General features: G+C 43.6%; 1 protein-coding gene and 1 long non-coding RNA gene across 6 annotated transcripts; one reads left to right on the top strand and one right to left on the bottom strand.

Annotated features, from left to right (window-relative positions):
- Positions 1-557: 557 nt before the first annotated feature.
- Positions 558-18174, bottom strand: LRIT2 (leucine rich repeat, Ig-like and transmembrane domains 2). Of its 5 annotated transcripts, none has more exons than XM_083440042.1 (4): positions 18120-18174; positions 9081-9357; positions 7738-8519; positions 558-2041 (listed from the first exon to the last, which is right to left on the bottom strand). In XM_083440042.1, exons 1-4 carry the CDS (start codon positions 18133-18135, stop codon positions 1242-1244), a joined length of 1875 nt encoding a protein of 624 aa, XP_083296168.1. In that variant the 5' UTR covers positions 18136-18174; the 3' UTR covers positions 558-1241. The 5 variants fall into 5 exon arrangements, with proteins under 5 accessions (XP_083296168.1, XP_083296166.1, XP_083296167.1 ...); XM_083440040.1 differs by lacking the exon at positions 18120-18174 and adding an exon at positions 12263-13039; XM_083440041.1 differs by lacking the exon at positions 18120-18174 and adding an exon at positions 12302-13039.
- A 1-nt stretch (position 18175) lies between these two features.
- On the top strand, positions 18176-19660 carry LOC310677355. The gene is made up of 2 exons (XR_014511120.1): positions 18176-19035; positions 19331-19660. It is a non-coding gene; the product is annotated as an uncharacterized lncRNA (long non-coding RNA).
- Positions 19661-21006: the final 1346 nt, after the last annotated feature.

Here is a 21006-nt window from a genome sequence, read left to right as displayed (position 1 = left end):
CTCATCCCTGGGGAGTGATGTGCTTCACTACTACTGGGGGGGGGGCTGAAACTGGCATCTTTTCTCCATGGACATTAGATTTTGGTCTGTGCTAAGAATCCTTGTTGTGATCAGTGGGTACCTTGTGTGGCTGGTTGTACTTTTAAGTATCACTTCATTTTAGCAGCAAATAGGGTTTCTGTACGATAAGCTCTGTTGTATAATTTCACCATTAACTAAGACACCACTAACTTTTTGTGCTGCTGATAAAAATTACTGCTGCAAGCTCACTAGAAGGCGACAATAAAGTTAAATCTAAAGTTATGCCTGACTTTAACCAGTAAGAGAGATCTACAAGAACCTAGGAGAAGGCTGCTGGATCTAACCAAAGCTGCATACATACCAGACAATGAAAGCAGATCCCTGCCCCAAACAATCATGATAACTGTATTGTGCTAGGAACTGTAGCTCAGTTAAGGGTAAACGCTGTTATGGGTGTGCTTTAAATGTTCTTTTCATGCTGGTAGAGATGCATGTTTACTTCTGAAACCAATAGTCATTACACATTTGGACTGATGTGATTTTAAAACAAACAAACAGTTTATTTTAAGAAAACCGTTTTGTTTCTATTTCTTTAACAGTTTCAGTCTTTCTGAGTTGTTTTTGTGAAGAAGAGTTCTTAATCTGAATTAGAAATCTCCACCACTTTTTGCACCTTTTAAATGCACTTGGTCAAACTCTCCTGGTCTGACCAGTGCTATTGCTAAGGTTCTATTTCTGAACTTGCCTTATTTATTTATTTATTTATTTATTTATTTATTTATTTTAAAAAAAACCATCACCAGCAGCTACAATGGGAAGGAAAGGTGTGGGGATGTCCTAAAACAATTCAGTAATCTAAATTACAGATATGCCTCTAGAAAAACCCTCTGGTTGTATATTGATAGATCATACTCTATGCTCGTTCAACAAGCAATGCAATTCCATTCACCCCCTGCATTGTTAACCATAAATCACAGCTAGAAGGCTGGCAGAGGCATAGCGTTCCTGCTAAAATGATGACCCTGTGCGTTCCTCTCTTGCTTTCCCACAACTTCAACCGCTGTAGGTTTTTGGTGGCCTCAGAAGTTCTGTTATATGTTTGTCACCTGTTGACACTGATGTATCATGAAAACCTACTGTCCACGTGTGTGAGATGTTTCCACCAGTCTTTCTATATTTACCTCTCTCTTATCTAACATGGGATTGTGCTTGGAGATCGGCTAATAGAGATCAGCGCTATTTCTGTGCTCGGGTTTCTGCTTGTTGGCCTTCTCCTTGTCCTCGCAAGCCTTCAGCTTTTTCTTGTCGTCACTGGAGTCTCGGTGGCACAGCCCCTCTTCACTGCCCGTTGGCAAGCTGTCAAACGTGTTCTCTTTATTGGCCGCCCGAAGATTTTGCCCTTTCCTGCTCTGGCGGCAGAAGTCGGCACATTTCTCCATGCAATTAAACCTGGTCTCGGTGGTACACGCGTACATCCCAGCAGGGACAGCGAGCACCATGGCACATACAATGATGATGATATGGATGAGCTTCTCCCGCTGCTCCAGCTCGCTGATGTCACTTCCTGTAACAAACACAATACACTGCCCCTTTTGAGGCATCTGGTTCCTCAGAGTAACACACACTTCATACTTGGTGGCAGGGAGAAGGTCGTTGACAGAGTAGCTATTGATGCCGGGGCCAATGTATATCATGTCTTTCTTAGAGTCATCATACTTCCCAAAATGGAGGGTATACCAGGCTTCTCCTGGATTCTCTGTCAAGCTGTACCACTCCAAAGTGATCCCATAGACCGTCTGCTTGGCAATCCTCACATCGATGTATGAATTCTCACCTGAGACTGAGGAAGAGAAGGAGGAGGCTGCTGCCCTTGGAGCTTGAACTTTCAGCATCATTGTGGCTGAGGTGTTGCCAAGGAAGTTAGCAGCTGTGCATGTATAATTGCCTTCATCCACAAGGTGGGCAGAAGGAATAATCAATTCTGACTTAATTCTATCTTCACTAATATGGGTGGTGGATGCTAGGGAGGGGGAAGGAAAAAAGGACACACATGTTAGTAGTACCAGCACTCTAGATCCCTGATGTTTTAATAGAACAACATAGAGATGTGCAAAAATTCCTTTAAAATTGCAGCGGTTTCAACGCAATGATTTCAGCTATTATTTATTTATTTATTTATACCCCGCCCATCTGGCTGGGTTTCCCCAGCCACTCTGGTTGGCTCCCAACACGTTAAAACATCAAACATTAAAAACATCCCTAAACAGGTTTGCCTTCAGGTGTCTTCTAAAAATCAGATAGTTGTTTATTTCCTAGACATCTGATGGGAGGGCGTTCCACAGGGTGGGCACCACCACTAAGAAGGCCCTCTGCCTGGTTCCCTGTAACCTCACTTCTCACAGTGAGGGAACCGCCAAAAGGCCCTCAGAGCTGGACGTCAATGTCCCGGCAGAATGATGGGGGTGGAGACGCTCCTTCAGATATACTGGGCCAAGGCCATTAAGGGCTTGATGTTCCTTAAATGGTTTGCCAAATTAGGAGAGCAGGTGTGATATACTTAAAGTACTGAATCTGGACTGGGGAGACCTGGGCTGAGATCCATGCTCATTCATGAAGTTCCCTCAGCGATATTGGATTAGGACTTACTATTTCTCTGCTTATGCCAGCCCAGTGGCGTAGCGTGGGTTGTCAGCACCCGGGGCAAGGCAAGTAATTTGCGCTCCCTAACCCGTGGATTTGCACCCCCTAACCTGTGTATTTGCGCCCCCTAACCCTAACCCCCAGATGTTGTGCCCGGTGCGGCCGGCCCCCCCTGCACCCCCCACGCTACGCCACTGTGCCAGCCATTTCCTTTTTAATCTCTCTAGGGTTCAACATATCCTATAACTTATGATGATGCTGGTTGCTGTCATCATAATAAAAGTGTTGTATTTAATGCAAGTCATACTCAGAGTAACCCATTAGAGCAGAGCTTTCCAAACTTTTCACGCCGGGTACACACTTTTTAGACACGCATCATTTCGCAACACAGTCATTCAGTTTCACTAGCAAACTGGTGGTTAACCTAACCCCTTTCCAGCCCCAGGAGGAGTGCAGGGAGCGTTTGTGTGACACCCACACACTGCAGCCAACAGACAAATGTGTCACAACACACAGTTTGGAAAGCTCTGCCTTAGAGCTAGTGAACATAACTGATGTAGGTCCATTAATTTTACTCGGTAGAATTCAGCAGCATAAAACTCATTGTTTTGCTGCAAATGCAGATAATGGGTGAAATCCCACACTGTGCAAGTAGACCTGCTCATGGAATTTCCCTTCCACTCCTTCCCCCACATAGCCCTTCAATACTCTGCAGAATATTTTCAGGGTATGCGGAGGGCTGTAAGAAGAAGGCGAGGCAGGGGAAGTCCCATTGCATGAGCCGATCCTATTCTGCTCAGATAACAGGAGTGTGGATGCAACTCCAAGGGTGGAAGTCGTTATTCTTCCATTATCTCTTCTCCCATGATTGATGGATCCTTCAAATTCTCTGTTCCATGCTACCTCACCTATGTCCCACGGTTGGGCTTGCATGATACTGCTTCCAACAACACTCAATAAAATGTTTTCTTTTTATTTATTTTTAAATAAAAACCCCAGCCTAAAAGACTTCTGTCGTGAGGATCAAGTGGGAAACTTTATCCTCACACTATGTGAAGGATAAAACAGGGAAGTCCCACACATGCTACTTAGGAGAAAAAGGAAGTATGCAAATATGACCAAACTAATCTCCCAGAAGGTTTGCTTTTTGGGAAAGTCTTCCCCAGAAATTTCACTGCCCTTCTTGTCACTTCTCTCACAATGACCTCAGGTGTTCTTGCCTGAAAAGAACCTCCAAACTCATCTTTGAAAAGGTATCATACTAGACAAAATATTAACGACAATTCTAAACTTCCGAAGTTGAAAGGCAGCTGTGTTGGCCCATAAGAAAAGCAGCAAATTCCACATTAGGGCAATGCCATGAAAAATGTCAGAAGGGTGTGCAAGCTTTCGATGAAGAGTTCTGGGAAACCCAGAAACTTGCTCCTTATTTTGGTTAGCCTTAAAACAGTCTTGCCTGATTGTGGACTCTGGAATTCAGATCCTGTTATTCTCTGAGGACCTCCTGAGCAAGATGGGACCCTCACTACAATCACCACTAGACCTCATCATATTCGTTACCAAGATGATGAGACGATGGCGGAGAAGGTGCCATCGAAGGGCACAGGATGAAGAAGGCCTCAGATACCCCTACACTTATTTAGTGCACATTATCACCTAGTGATCGAGGAAACGACAGCTTCTGTACATTTCATACACCATGGGGACCCAAGAGAGCTTGCTATGAAGAACATGGATTTATCCAATGATCGTAGAACTCTCAGGTGTGACATGGCAGGTCTTCACTGAAGGCAGCTACGCAGTGGCAAACCCTAACTGCAAAAATGATGAAGTGTCTAGTGTCATTCAGGATTTTTAAGTCAACAGAGCAGCAGTCATCCATACTGGTTGGCAACCGACCCCCAAATGCCAGAATAATATGGAACTCTTTTACCCTGCTCTTGAGACTTTCCTCTCCATAAGGTCTATGAATCAAATCAAGGTCACTGTTTCTAGCTACAACCATTCAGGTGAACTGCAAAAGAAGCAATTAAGACCTATGGGAATGAATATATATATATATATATATATATATATACTCAGAAACTAGCTGAAGCAATTTCATTTCAACTGTCTAGAATAATTTACTTCAAGGCTGAGTCCAGCCTAGGAAAATTCCAGCCCTGTAGGAATCAGTTTAGGAAAGCTGCATGCAATTTAGCCAATACAGTAAGACTGCAAATGTGGCTATAGCAATCCTCACCCCCAGTTTATGGCTTGGAGGGGGTGTCAAAGGATTCCTTCCACTTGGTTCCACTCAGCTCTACAAGGCTTTGCTATTAGGGGGTCCCTGCTGCTAGGGAGGTCCCTACTGTTCCTGCTGGCAACACATGCTACCAATTGGTTGGTTATATGCTCGCCTGTGGTAGCCAGCATAAACTCCCCAAATGGGGTCACTTTGTGGGAAGGGAGGATGCCCACCAAGCCTCTGCTGTATCCTAAGCCAGTGCAGCTACTGGCAATGGGGCAATCCAGGATTCTCTTCTGTGGCAGCCTGGAAGTGGGACAGCAAGAATCACCCGTTTTACTGATCTACTCTGCCAACTTCAGCCATGGTTGGCACGAGCAGCAGGGATTCAAATGCAGCTCCATTCAGCCCTACTGCCTCCATCTGGAACTTTGGGTTGCAGCCTTTGGTTGTATGCAAGACTACGTCTCCTTGAAGTCAACAGAGCTTGCTTCCAGGTATAAGTGTATAGAATTGCTTGGTTGATATTGTTAACTCTTGCCTTCATTTTATACACCATTCAGATATTCATAAGCAGTAAATGGATGTCTGAAAAGCTCCAGGATCAAATATGCTTTAAAGAGTCACAGTCCAGCAAAAATTTGCTGACAACTATTTCTTATCAAAAACAATGGAAAGGGGCTTCATTGTGACTAATGAAACCCTCTGTGGTGTGAGGGTGGTGACTCATGACAGGGCCTTCTCTGAAGTGTCCTCAAAACTGTGGAATTTCCCTCCCATAGGGGCACATCTTTCACCTCTCCTTTTGTAACTGAAGTATTTTGTCATCGTCGTCGTCCTCCCTGTAAATTGTATCATTAGTTGTATCTCATTCATTGATACTGTTGTTTTATGGTTTGCGGGTTATATTTACTATTTCATGATTGTTTTTTAGCTTGTGTAAGTCATCCCAGGACATTAGAGGAAAGCACAGTTAAGAAATCAAAGGGTGGGGGAGAGAAAAAGATAAAGAGGGAAGGAAGGGAAAGAAAATAATTCAGCTTCCCTTGATTTTAGCTGAATGCAGTTGTGGCTAATTTGTGCTGGATTATCCTCAAAGCCCACAATTCAGTTTGTTTCAATTGAATGCTATACCATGGCCAATGTATAAAGTAATTAATAAACGAAGTATTACTAATGAAGCAAGTCATACTAGATATAGAGAAGTCATTGTTACAAAATGGCACTCCAGTGATGGGTCAACCCTGAGGATGTGAGGAGGGGTCTGGAAGAAGGGAAATATGAGTAGACTTGGCAACCTCATTAAGATGTTTCAAAGAAAATGTGAGAGAGCACATGGCATATGATGGATATATTCAGCTGTTTTCAGCAATTCATTGACACTGGAACAGTCCAATTAAAATCATTTGATGTACTCTAAGGAACACAGAGTGCTATTTTATATCCAGTCTGACTATTCACCCATCTACCCCATTATAGTCTTACTAGTACTAGTAAGATCTCAGGCAGGAATCACTGGGTACCTGATCCTTTTAGCTTAGAGTTTCCAAGGATTAAACCTGGGACTTTCTACATTCAAAGAATGTGATCAGCCACTGGGTTATGCTCCTTCCCTAAGTCACCATGGTATGGGTTTCATACCCAAAGGATGGTATTTTTAAGCAAGTCATAATAAATGTGAGCATCCAGGAAGCTCAGCATATCCATCCAGGCATAGTATGTTTGTTTCTGTTTTAATTCTACCCCCCCCCAAAAAAAAAAAATATTATGGAACCAGAGAAACAAGTAAACAACAATAAAATTTCAATAATATAGCCAACTGAAGACAGGGCATACAAAACCTAAATCAAATGATAATACTCAATCTGAAATCATGACAATCCTATTTCTCTTGATGACACAGAGAGAGATTTTTGTACGTCTAAACCAAAACTATGCTTGTTTCATCAGTCTCCTGCTCATATAGAGGGGAGCCATTGTTGGTTGTTGGTTGTACCTAAAGGAGCGTCTCCACCCCCATTGTTCTGCCAGCGCCAAGGGCCTTCTGGCGGTTCCCTCATTGCAAGAAGCAAAGCTACAGGGAACCAGACAGAGGGCCTTCTCAGGAGTGGCGCCCGCCCTGTGGAACGCCCTCCCATCAGATGTCAAAGAGATAAACAACTACCTGACATTCAGAAGACATCTTAAGGCAGCCCTGTTCAGGGAAGTTTTTAATGTATGACATATTAGTGTATTTGTGGTATTTGTGGAAGCCGCCCAGAATGGCTGGAGAAACCCACCCAGATGGGTGGGGTACAAATAAATTATTATTATTATTATTATTATTATTATTAATCAAACAGGACTGAGAAGACTTAGGTTCAAAGCCACACTCAACCATGAACCTCATTCAGTGATCTTGTGCAGTTGCTATCCCTTTGCCAGTCAATTTCACAGAAATGTTATAAGAACAAAATGGAGGGAAGGGACACAGAAATGTTGTAAGAACAAAATGGAGGGAGGGGACAATGCATGCTAGCCTGAGCTTCTTAGAGGAAAGGTGGAATACAGACATAATAGGCAGAGAAGGGACTGGCGGTGAAGGTATCTAATACTTCAGCCCTCCTAAATCAACATGACTTTTTAACAAGAATCTGACTGGCTTTACTCATATATTATCACACAATGGTTGTCCACGTTTCACCCACCTTTTCTATTTGGTAAGTGGCAGCCCATTCACAAAAAAAGTGAATAAGGCAGTTTATTCTCATTGAATCCAGTGGGCTAACTCAGCTTAACTGGTTTGCGGTCAGCCCCTGACTAGAAGTTCAGAGGCAAATGGATATAACTTTCCTTGGAGTAATGCTTACCATTAAATCCTCGTAGGTGCTTTAACATATAGGTCCACCAGATTGCTGGGGAAGGGCTGGCCTGCACCAGACAGGTCAAGGTCACATTCAGCCCAACATATACAGTGGGATTTGGCTCAGAGGGTGATACCAACGGCTTCATGCAGTTATTCAGCTCCACTTCATGAAAGTACTTTCCTGCTCTGAATTTGGGGCTTGAGCAAGTTAAGTAAGAATTCATCAGAATGATGGGTGGGCTAATAGATTTGATAAACTGGACAAACCCTCGCAGGCGACAGTCACATATCCATGGGTTGTCATGCAAAGCCAAGACCGCGTTGGAAATAGCATCTAGCTTCTTCTCCAGCTGCTGGGTTTTTTGGTACACAGGCCAGTTATAGAAAACATCCTTGGAGATGACAGTAAGCTGATTGGAAGAGATGTCTAAATAGGTCAGGCTAGGCAGGTAGCGGAGGGCATGTTCTGGAAGGACATCGAGCCTGTTGTGCTTTAGATCCAGTATTTTCAAAGCCGGCGTGTCTTGGAACGCTGTCCATGGTACTGAAGTCAGCTTGTTCCCCTGCAATCTCAGCTCAGTCAAATCCGTCAGGTACTCGAGGCTTTTCAGATGCATGACCGTGATGTTATTGAAATTAAGCCAAAGATATTCCAAGGCACTGACATTAGAGAATGACCCACGAGGCAATTCTGTTAGGTGAGAATTTTCTATTCTAATTTTTTTTATATCTTCAGGGATGCCCCCAGGGATCTTTCTCAATGATGTTGACATGCAAAGTAAACTCCTAGAAAGCAAAACAGCAAAGTTAACATATTGCTTAGTTGGTTTTAATCCATTACAGTGGTACCTCAGGTTACATCCGCTTCAGGTTACAGATTTCGCTAACCCAGAAATAGGGCTTCAGGTTAAGAAATTTGCTTCAGGATGAGAACAGAAATCGTGCTCCGGTGGCACAGCAGCAGCAGGAGGCCCCATTAGCTAAAGTGGTGCTTCAGGTTAAGAACAATTTCAGGTTAAGAACGGACCTCTGGAACGAATTAAGTACTTAACCCGAGGTACCACTGTACATGGAATGACCGCAAAGTGAAGGTTTCTGTTTTTATGACACTGTTAAGAATGCACTTGCTTCATTTTCATCTTTCTTGTTTTAACACCCAAACAAAAGTACATTAACATCGCTATTAGCATCATATCCGAAGACTTACTATTTCAGAAAACTAATCATGCCCTAAAAATGAACTTGAAATTAAACAGAATTCTTAAAAAAATACGAGCAATATTGGGCACAATTCAGCCACTACTTGTTGTTCCCAAGTTCCTCTATAGTCCTACCAATGTTTCTTACCTTCCAAAGTTATCGTTGGAGCAGGTGCATCCTGTGACACAAGACGAAATTGTTGGGTTTGTCCCATAAGAGAAAAGCAGCAGCAGAAGAAGACATGCATGACAGATGAGATCCATATTCTTCCTGAAGTAAACACTGTGCAGGTTTTGCAACAGACAGAACAACAGCCTCCAAGGAGCAAATCCTATTAGGAGTAATCTTCTTTGACGCAGGGATAGTTGCTTCTGAAGACCTGGTGGGATCCTATGGATTTTTGCACATGTTTTTCCAAACATCACTGTATCAAGACGTAACTGCTCTGTTAGGTAGCTATAAATCTGTCCCTAAGTAACAGTTATATTTAATTCAATGGATGACGTGAGAATATAGAATACGGCAAAGGAAACTGCAGTGGACATTCAGCCAGGAAGCCCATGGTTAAGTGATAGGTTAACTCTAAACTGTTTAGAGACCAGCTTTCAACATGACACAAGTTCCCAATATAAGAATAAACAGGCCTGATTTTCAGCCAAAACTCAACAAAACTCAGTTCCAGCACCTCTCAGGTGGGCGCCATTGCTAGAAAAATAGCACTGAAAATGTAATTAATTACCCTCCCTCCCCCCCCCCCTCAAAAAATTGGAAGGTCATAAAAGAAAATAAAAATGGAATCTCAATCTAATTCCCAAATGCCTGGTGGAAGGGGGGTGTTCACATGCCTGTGCTAAGAGACCAGGGAAGAACATATATAGGCTTCTTGGGGGGAGGGGTATAAGGCTAAGGTGAGGTTTAAACAAGGGGCTTTCTAGCTCATAGCCACATTGCTTCACTGGCTCTGCTATACCATCTCTGGAAATGCAACACACCCCAGGTGTAAACAACACAGCAGAAAACAATCTAAATGACTCCAAATTACCTAAAAGACTCAAAAGAAAATAACACACCCCAGGTGTAAATGACACAAGAGAAAATAAACCTCTAAAGTCACTAGATCTTCTACACAAGAAATTGGTGAACATCAAATGGAGTGGGAGAGTTCAGTGACACTGGGGGGTAGTCTCACAATTTTCATCTAAAGGGGCCTGTGAGACGGATAAAAGGTGGCGCAAAGCAACAGTTCACCTATGACATTATGCCCACATGTCATAATGGAGGGCTGATGCTGGCTTAGTCGTGTTTACATGGATCCACCGTCTGTAAAAGGGTAAAGGTAAAGGACCCCTGGATGGTTAAGTCCAGTCAAAGGCAACTATGGGGTTACGGCACTCATCTTGCTTTCAGGCCGAGGGAGCCGGCGTTTGTCCACAGACAGCTTTCCAGGTCATGTGGCCAGCATGACTAAACAGCTTCTGGTGCAACGGGACACTGTGACGGAAACCAGAGCACACGGAAATGCCATTTACCTTCCCACTGGAGCGGTACCTATTTGTCTACTTGCACAGGTGTGCTTTCAAAAAACTAGGTTGGCAGGAGCTGGGACAGAGCAACGGGAGCTCACCCTGTCTCAGGGATTTGAACTGCCAACCTTCTGATCAGCAAGCCCAGAGGCTCAGTGGTTTAAACCACAGCACCACCCATCTGTACAAACAAGCATCTCCACCACTGAAACATACACGACACCCATGTTGGTGGTTCACACAAACAGTAATTCCTGTACAAGACTGTTAGGATATAGTTCTATTCCACCTTAAAGGGTCAGGCATGATTGTTGTGTATCACATGCCTGTTTACTCCCAGCACTGTCTGCTGGGAACTTCCATTTTGTATATAGCTTTTGTTTCTGACTTATTTCCTGGACATGGAGGCAAGCAGTCATGCTTTCCTTTGTTCTGAACTATGTTGAATAAAGCTGTAAATATGCTCTCCTGTCTGCATCTTTCATTGTGGAGACTGCTGAAAGGGTGTGCACAGGTCTTGGAATGTCTCTGAGGCTTGTGCCGCTAATTGATGCTGTTCCATGGGAGAACGGTGATCGTCCGGAGACAACTGGAGGCCTGACTGATGCCTCCATCTCCCTGGCAGTGTCCCAACAAAGACAGCCATGGCTGCAATGTTGCTGCAATGTTCTCACAAGCCAACTGCATGGGGCCCACTATTACGAATGAAATATCTCTTAAAATTTGGTGCCTAAGTTGTTGGGCAAAGACCAAGGTACTCCCATCAGTCTATCCTATATATAATTGTTCACTGGTGTTGACAGGGGAGAGGGGGACCCATCAGCTTTTTGCTCTGCAATGAAAACCCCAAACTAAATGTTTAGATGCTACTCTTTACGTGGTTCGATGGAGATCACCAAAAGTGATGTGGCACTTTAAAAACATCGACCCAGGGCTGAAACATTTTGAAATGAGAAATCTGTATTCCTTTGGCAACATCTAGTGCTAGTTTTGTAGTTTTCAGCAAGCTCTCACAAATTGTAACCCAAATGTAGCATAAATATGGCTTAAGTAAGGTAAAGGTAAAGGTAAAGGTACCCCTGCCCGTTCGGGCCAGTCTTGCCAGACTCTAGGGTTGTGCGCCCATCTCACTTAAGAGGCCGGGGGCCAGCGCTGTCCGAAGACACTTCTGGGTCACATGGCCAGCGTGACAAGCTGCATCTGGCGAGCCAGAGCCGCACACGGAACGCCGTTTACCTTCCCGGTGGTAAGCGGTCCCTATTTATCTACTTGCACCCGAAGGTGCTTTCGAACTGCTAGGTTGGCAGGTGCTGGGACCGAACGACAGGAGCGCACCCCGCCGCGGGGATTCGAACCACCGACCTTTCGATCGGCAAGTCCTAGGCGCTGACGCTTTAACCCACAGCGCCACCCGCGTCCCTATGGCTTAAGTAACAGAGCATAAATAAGAACAGTAACAAAAATAAAACAATATAAACCTAGATATGTCATAAGCAAGGAGCAAAGGCAGAAACCCTGCTGATGGAACAACAATCCTTAGGAAGATGGGTCAAAAACAGGTCTTAGCCTTCACCTGCATGAAAATGTGTCAACAACACAGAGCCAGCACCTTTTGGAGTGGGAAATGATCTATTCTTTTGGTGACATCTAGTGTCAGTAGTTGGTATTAGTGTTTTCAGAGAACACTATGTTGATGGAAAAATGATTAGTCTCATCCCCATGAAGCCTAGCTGAAAACAGAGATTAGCCTGAACCTGCTTAACCCATCACCTTAGAAGACTAGGATAGAAAAGTATTTATAGCTACCTAGGTGACAGATTTGGTCTATAAACATCTTTGTCCTACTTGGTTTGGAGAGAGAGAGAGAGAACACTGGTCCTGATTCTGTAGAGCCCTTTAAGTCACAGGAGCCTTTGAATCCCCAGTAGGAAATGGACATAGTCAACATGGCAGACATATTCTGGAAAAGTTCTGTTGTATAAAGAGAGCCCCCAAGATACCTGCTTTGCATATTTGGTTCTATGTGTCATTAGCTAATTATAACAAAGCCCATCAGGCTGTGTGCTCAGTGTTGCTCCCAAATAAGCTATTTAATTACTGGCTGTTTTTACAGCATGAGCCTATCCTCCTGTTATGCAGGCTGGACAAGGCAGGGTCACTACTAAGTCCCCTAGCATGCCATAATCTGACATTGTGATGCTGCTGTCATGCTGTACCCCGTGTCATTACTAAAACATTGCAATGTCAACGAAGGTCAAAATGGGTGATGATGGAAAGGGTGCAAGCAGGAGGGGCGAGAATGGGATAAGTAACCTCAGTTGGAATCCTATTTACTCAGACTGGATCAGTGCTATGTATAAGCCCCCATACAGTCATCCTAACCATGACAGTATTTCCTTTGAGTGGGAAGTCCCTGTGTTGACTAAGCTGTTATAGGGAGCCTGCTTTTTCTCTCCCTTTAGATCTGCAGTACTTCTCACAGCAAAATGTTGGTTTTGACACTGTGGCTGTCCTATGGAAAAGTGAAGCTTGTATTTTTTTTATTAACTATTTGGAGAGTTTCTATATCACTTTTCACTTCTGGGACGTTTCATCAAAGTGGTTTACATATAAAACATAAAGGTAAAGGTGTGGTGTAGTGGTTAAGAGTGGTAGACGCGTAATCTGGTGAACCGAGTTCAATTCCCTGCTCCTCCAAATGCAGCTGCTGGGTGACCTTGGGCCAGTCACACTTCTCTGAAATCTCTCAGCCTCACTCACCTCACAGAGTATTTGTTGTGGGGGAGGAAGGGAAAGGAGATTGTTAGCCGCTTTCAGACTCCTTAGGGTAGTGATAAAGCGGGATATCAAATCCAAACTCTTCTTCTTCTTCTTCTTCTTCTTCTTCTTCTTCTTCTTCTTCTTCTTCTTCTTCTTCTTCTTCTTTTTCTCTTCTGGACAGTTAAGTCCAGTCAAAGGCGACTATGGGGTGTGGCGCTCATCTCGCTTTCAGGCTGAGGGAACTGGCGTTTGTCCACAGACAGCTTTCCAGGTCATATGGCCAGCATGACCATATAAAACATATAAAGATAAAACATATAAACATAATAGCACATCATCAAAAAAAACCCAGCTACTGTATTTGAAACCATATCAGAACAGGGGGTGGGATTAAAAAGGGGGGGAAATCAATACCAGATCAGCAAAAATTGTCAGGGGCAGGTTCATCGCAGAAATCAATTCATCACAGAATATGTGGCCAGTTCATTACAGGTGTTTTGCCCCATTGTTCTCAAGAGCAGCCCTCGGTTTCCCCCATAGATATGAATGGCAGCCATGCTCCACTGCCCTCAAAGAAACCACTGAAATAAAAATTGGATCTGTCTGCTGTTCCTGGTGGCCTCAGTGTCTAGAGACATTGCATTGTGTCGATTTGGCAAGAGCAAATGGTAGGCTTGAACCATCCTCCCAAGGGACAATGTTTAGGTTTGATTTTTGAACCCCAGTTCCACAAGTCACCTTCCTCACCACTCAGCAATGGGGACAGAGCTAAGAGGGGCCAACAAAGGAAGGGTACCGTTGTCCCCTTGGGGGAGTGGGCTAAGTGAGGTAAGCTCTGCGTTTGTGATGTCATTGCCTGTTGCTTGGTGTAATGATGCATGCAAGTGACATCATGACTGGTGAGGGTCTTCAAAATTGCCAGTGGCTGTTGTGGCTGCTGCAGCTTTTTCCTCCCGGTGACAGGAAGGTTGCCTTGAAAGGTGTGGTGTTTGCATGACTGCTAACCAAGATCTCTGAGGTGTCCGTGGGGACGGACAACTTTAGGGAGCAACCGCAGAGGTGTCAGGAAACACACTGTCGCAAGGTATGTGTAGTGCTGCTGCATCAGACATTTGTATCACATGATACAAGACCAACCAAAAGATGAGATATAGAATAAAGGCCAACATATAGATCTCGCATCTGCCATCTCTCCAAGCCTAGGAATCACAAAAATGTACAATCTGCTGTTAGATTGGGAAACAAAAGATGAGCTTGTTAAAGTTTCTATAATACAAGGGGCAATAGATATAGGACATAATATAGATTTGAATCTCTGGGGAAAACTTTGAAAGAGCGATTTGAAGTTCACTGCATGTTATTCTTTGCAGAAAAACTACCTGAAAATGATTTATAGATGGTACTTAATTGCAAGTAGACTCGCTAAAATGTTTAAGTCCAAATCAGATAAGCATTGGAAATGTAATGAGGTTGAGGGTACACTTTATCATATGTGGTGGACTTGTAAAAGGGTAAAAGAGCATTGGGAAATGATATATAATGAATTGAAAAGTAAGTTTAAAAGTACCTTTTCAAAAAAAAAAAAGGGTCCTTTTTGTTGGGGATAATTCAGAGGGAAACTCTCAGGTGTGGGTGTGGGTGTGGGTGTGCCACTACTGCAGCCCATGTTTTTGTTAGCCCAAAAATGGAAAACGAGCGAGGTCCCAACCAAAGAAGAATGGCAACTTAAACTGATGCAATATGCTCAGCTTGAATATTTAACATATAGAATAAGAGAACAAGAAGAATGCACGTTTAAAGAAGACTGGAAAATGTTTACTGAATACATAGGTGAAAACTGTTCATTTCATAGAATCATAGAATCATAGAATCGGAAGAGACCACAAGGGCCATCGAGTCCAACCCCCTGCCAAGCAGGAAACACCATCAGAGCACTCCTGACATATGGTTGTCAGGCCTCTGCTTAAAGACCTCCAAAGAAGGAGACTCCACCACACTCCTTGGCAGCAAATTCTGTTGGATTCCAAGCCTTTATCAGCAGAAACCGGCACTGTCGAACAGCTCTTACTGTCAGGAAGTTCCTCCTAATGTTTAGGTGGAATCTTCTTTCTTGTAGTTTAGATCCATTGCTCCATGTCCGCTTCTCTGGAGCAGCAGAAAACAACCTTTCTCCCTCCTCTATGCGACATCCTTTTATATATTTGAACATGGCTATCATATCACCCCTTAACCTCCTCTTCTCCAGGCTAAACATGCCCAGCTCCCTTAGCCATTCCTCATAAAGCATTGTTTCCAGGCCTTTGACCATTTTGGTTGCCCTCCTCTGGACACGTTCCAGTTTGTCAGTGTCCTTCTTGAACTGTGGTGCCCAGAACTGGACACAGTACTCCAGGTGAGGTCTAACCAGAGCAGAATACAGTGGCACAATTACTTCCCTTGATCTAGATGCTATACTCCTATTGATGCAGCCCAGAATTGCAATGGCTTTTTTAGCTGCCGCGTCACACTGTTGGCTCATGTCAAGTTTGTGGTCAACCAAGACTCCTAGATCCTTTTCACATGTACTGCTCTCATCTTGTATTTGTGCCTCTCATTTTTTTTGCCCAAGTGTAATACTTTACATTTCTCCCTGTTAAAATTCATCTTGTTTGTTTTGGCCCAGTTCTCTAATCTGTCAAGGTCGTTTTGAAGTGTTATCCTGTCCTCTGGGGTGTTAGCCACCCCTCCCAGTTTGGTGTCATCTGCAAATTTGATCAGGATGCCCTTGAGTCCATCATCCAAGTCGTTGATAAAGATGTTGAATAAGACTGGGCCCAAGACCCGGCAGTTTGCCTGTCAAAATGCTGGTAGCATTAAGATAAATTCCACAGTGTAAATAAGTTTTGATGGATGTAACAATGGGATACTGAATGGTTTAGCTCATGTAAAATATGCAGGGATGTACGGTATGCAAAATGAACCACGGAAAGATAAGGAGGGAAGTCATCGATTTAACGTTGTTCAAATGAATATTTTGAAATGTAAATTAGAAAATTTAATAAAAATTATATATACTATGTAAAGGAATCACTCAACACAATAAGCAGACATATTCTAGAACACACTGTTACAAGAATACTGCTACACAACTTATAGAAAATATGAGAAACTGGGTATTAAACCAGAAGTAGACAACAATAGGCTATAATAAGCATAAGATATTAAGCTTGCATCTGCCCTCTGGTGGCCATGTGTCCAATTACATTTAAATTAGAGCAGCAAGAAAAAGAATGCTCTGGAGGAGCATTTCAAAATGAAAATTATATTTCAAAATGAAATCATATTTGCTCAATCCCACCACAATTATATCGCAAACATTCACCAAATGTTCTGTAATTTTTATGTTTGCTTCGGAGCCGAGCATTCAACACAGCGAAACAGATTGCCCCCTCGGATGCTTACCTTATCAAAATGCCGAAAAGATTTTTGTTTAGACAAGCCTAGCCAGATATTTAGAAAGTTGTTGCAAGTGTTAACTCTTTTTTTTTTTTTTTGGTTCATTGTTATTTTTTGCTTTCCAAAAATCTCAGAGTTTTGCTAATAATTCTTATTGTACAAGTGTGATCTTGCTCCCACGCAAAACAGTGATGGCTCCCCATCTAGATGGCTTTTAAAAAGGATTGGACAAATCCATGGAGGAGATAGCTATCAAGCTTATTACTAGCCAAACACTCCACAGTTAGAGGCCATAATGCTTCTTCTGATGATGATGATGATGATGATGATGATTAGAATTTATATACCGCCCTATACCTGGGGGTCTCAGGGCAGTTCACAGAATAAAATCAAGATAGAAAACCACAAAACACATAATAAAAATAACAACCCAATAGCCCCCCCAAAAAAAACCCCACATTTTAAAAGAGCATAGGATGTAAATCAGATCAACCAAAGGCCTGGTTAAAAAGGGACATTTTTGCCTGGCACCTAAAGGTGTACAATGAAGGTGCCAGGCAAACTTCCCTGGGGAGAGCATTTCACAGATGGGGAGCCACTGCAGTTGCCACCCTCCTGATCTCTCAAGGAGGGGGCACACGTTGGAGGGCCTCAGAGGGGTAGGTTCATATGGGAAGAGGCAGTCCTTGAGGTATTGCGGTCCTGAGCTGTTTAAGGCTTTATAGGTCAAAACCAGCACTTTGAATTGGGCCCAGAAACTAATTGGTAGCCAGTGCAGTTGGACCAGGATTGGTGTAAACTGTCTTGCTGCGGTGAGCAACCTGGCCACTGAACCCTGCACTAGCTGAAGTCTCTGAACCGTAATCTAACCTTGAGGTTACCAGAGCATAGACAACAGTAGGAAGAGGAGGAGGAGGAGGAGGAGGAGGAGGAGGAGGGGGAGTTTGGATTTGATATCTCGCTTTATCACTACCCGAAGGAGTCTCAAAGCGGCTAACATTCTCCTTTCCCTTCCTCCCCCACAACAAACACTCTGTGAGGTGAGTGGGGCTGAGAGACTTCAAAGAAGTGTGACTGGCCCAAGGTCACCCAGCAGCTGCATGTGGAAGAGTGGAGATGCGAACCCAGTTCACCGGATTACGAGTCTACCGCTCCTAACCACTACACCACACTGGCTCTCTCTGTCTGGATAGGGGAGCTGCTAGAAGCCTGAAATGGGATAGTGCTCTTGCGTTTGGGTCCTGCTTGAAGGTTTCCCACAGGAATCTAGTCAGCCACTGTGAGAATAGGGTATTTAACTAAATGGGCTATTGGCTTGATCCAACAGGCTCTTGTGTTTTTTATGCTGCTCCTACAACTCGTCTGTATAACCACCTCAGACAACAGCATTTACAATAGCAGCTGTGCCCGCCACCCTAATCCCGCCAGACTGGTCAGGGCAATGTGATACAGAAAGAAATGTCCCTACTCTGAACTGGCAACATTGGCTTCCCGTGTCATTGCTGCACTGTTGATTCTGTTGAGCTGTTTGGCCTTGTGACATCAGCAAAGTAATCCCTGATTGGCTGGAATAGCATTATGAAGAAGAATCCCCAATAGGACCAAAAAAGGGGGCACCAAAACAGCCTCCTGGAAAAGAAGTGGACAACAGGCACCCTGGGAGTCTCTCACCACTTGGAGATTGGGGTGGGACAAAGCAATAGCCTGATCCTCATCCTAATGTGTGCCCTGCAGTTGCTGCAGGAAGGAATTGTGATGTCTACAGGTGGAACTAAAGATCTGGTCCAGGAACAACACAGCCAAGACTTACATGCAGGCAACATATGAAGAGGCCTTCTGTTGAATGTGTGGTACAGCTTCTTCTACAGCTTGAGATAGTTAAATTGTGTGGAAATGGACTGGGTGGCGCTTGTGCCACTAGAAAAAGACAGGAGGTGAAGCAAGAGAGGAAGTAAGAGCAGGCAGAGGTCTCCATGTAAAGAAGATCTTCATTCTCCCAGACAATCTATGCTTAAAATATAGAAATGCTGGAGTAGCTTTGTCCAGGCAAGGTGGCTGCTTCTTATTCTGTCAATGGAATGCATATTTAGGCAGGAGATGGAAGAGTTTTTATGCTGCTTGAAGGTGGAGTGGGACAGCCCTGCTTCTTAGCTCTTGCCTCCTCTGTGAGCTGTCCAAGGTGCTAATGCTGAACTAAACACTACATGCCATCAGCTCTGCAGCCAATTGATAGTTAACACTGCACGTAATCCACCAGCTCTCCTATGAAATTCACTCTCAAACAAAAAACTATCTAGAGGTGATTGCTGGTTGGATGTGTATGTCACTTTCCCATTTTATCTTTTATCTTGCCTTGTGGCCTCCAACACACCTTATGGTGTGGTGTAGTGGTTAAGAGCGGTAGTCTCGTAATCTGGGGAACCGGGTTCGCGTCTCCACTCCTCCACATGCAGCTGCTGGGTGACCTTGGGCCAGTCACACTTCTCTGAAGTCTCTCAGCCCCACTCACCTCACAGAGTGTTTGTGGTGGGGGAGGAAGGGAAAAGGAGAATGTTAGCCGCTTTGAGACTCCTGAAGGGGAGTGAAAGGCGGGATATCAAATCCAAACTCCTCCTCCTCTTCTTCTTCTTCTTCTTCTTCTTCTTCTTCTTCTTCTTCTTCTTCTTCTTCTGAATTCAGCTCCAAGAGTTCACTGTGCATAGTGAATGGAATTCCATTATAATTTTCTCCTGTTTTCCAACTCCCAAATATATAGCACAATTTACATTTAAAAAATATATTTTTAAAGGTCCTATTTAGCATCTCACATTTTCCAGTCATCATTCCAAATTCAAATGTTGAGCTTGGATTTCATTATTTGAGAAGGTCTGCGTGTCAAGGTTGATCTCATGTGAACAGCTGAGAGACAGCAAGAGAGAATGGCTCCAGCTTGGGTTAGAAGACTGTGTCCCATCAAAAAAGTTTTATGGAACTCAAATTTTATCATAAATCACATTCCTAAAAAGCCAATGCCTTTTTGTGTACATTGGTACCTTGGTTTTCAAACGTAATCCGTTCCGGAAGACCGTTTGACTTCAGAAACGTTCAAAAACCGAGGTGCAAAGTGCGGCCTGCAAATTTACAGAGGAAATTGGGAAAAATACAGTGGTACCTCAGCAGAAGCTGTTCGACTTCCGAGGCACATTCGAAAATGGAAGCCTTTACTTTCAGGTTTTCGGCGTTTGAAAAGTGAAACGTTCTACTTCTGAGACACTCAAAAACTGAGGTACCACTGTGTTACAATTTTAACTGGGTTCACATTAGAGATCCACATCTGTTCGACTTGCATCCTGCTTGCATCTAGTTGGCCACTGTAAGAATAGGGTGCTGGACTAGCTGGGCCTTTGGTCCAATCTAGCAGGGCTGCTCTTATGTATTTATTTATTTTATTATTACATTTAGATTCCACTCTTCCTCCAAGCAGTTCAAGGCATGGTACATGACTCTCCCCCTTCCCATTGTATCCTCACTACAAGCCTGTGAGGTAGAGCAGGCTGAGAGTGTTGAATTGTTTCTTTAAATCTAAAGGTTCATCATTGTTTCATCCAATGTGTATACCTTTAAGGGGCCAGAGCAAGGGCCAGAGCGAACTAACGAGATCCAGCTTTACAGCTGCGAGGCATAGCAGGTGCTGCTGAGTTGCATTGATTAAGCTGTGTCGGGAATTGGCTGCAGTATATAAGGAGCAGCACCTAGCTCTGCCATTTTACCCTGGGGATGGGTTGGTGGTTGGGTCGTGTTTGTTTGTAGATGTATACAGTGTATAAGGAGTTTTTGTTTTTCTTATTAAAACCTTGTTTGAGTTATTTTTGAGTCCCTTCTTTTTCTAATGCATGGTCTCCCCAGCAAGCTCTCTGCAGCGTTACTACACTGCGAAAAGCCAACAGAGAGATCGTGACTGGCCCAAGATCACCCTGTGAGCTTCATGGCTGAGTGGGGTTTTGAACCTAGGTCTTCTAGATCTCAGTTCAGCACTAACATTTGAGGTGTACACTTGATTCTTCCCGTTCCCTGTTATTTTATACCATGGTGTTGCAACATTAGTGATAGACTTGATGGTTTCTGCATTTCGTAACCCATTAGATAAGAAGTAGGAAGCAACTGTTAACAGTTTGAAGTGGTCGGTCTAGTAGTAGAATAATGCTGATTATTTGTATGTGATTTGCTGAAAACTCCAATCAGAGTCTGGAATTACAGGTGATCCTCTGCAATGCAGCACCTCTTCTTGAATAACTGGGCTTTGAACATATCACCAGTTTTCTTTCAGCACTAAACTAATGAGGCTCCTTCATTTGCCTTTTCTCTTGACTAAAGCT

This window comes from Podarcis tiliguerta (assembly GCF_965153285.1).
Source record: "Podarcis tiliguerta genome assembly, chromosome: 5".
Taxonomy (NCBI): domain Eukaryota; kingdom Metazoa; phylum Chordata; class Lepidosauria; order Squamata; family Lacertidae; genus Podarcis; species Podarcis tiliguerta.
The sequence above is the reverse complement of the archived record's forward strand: the minus strand, read 5'-3'. Positions and strand labels throughout refer to the sequence as shown.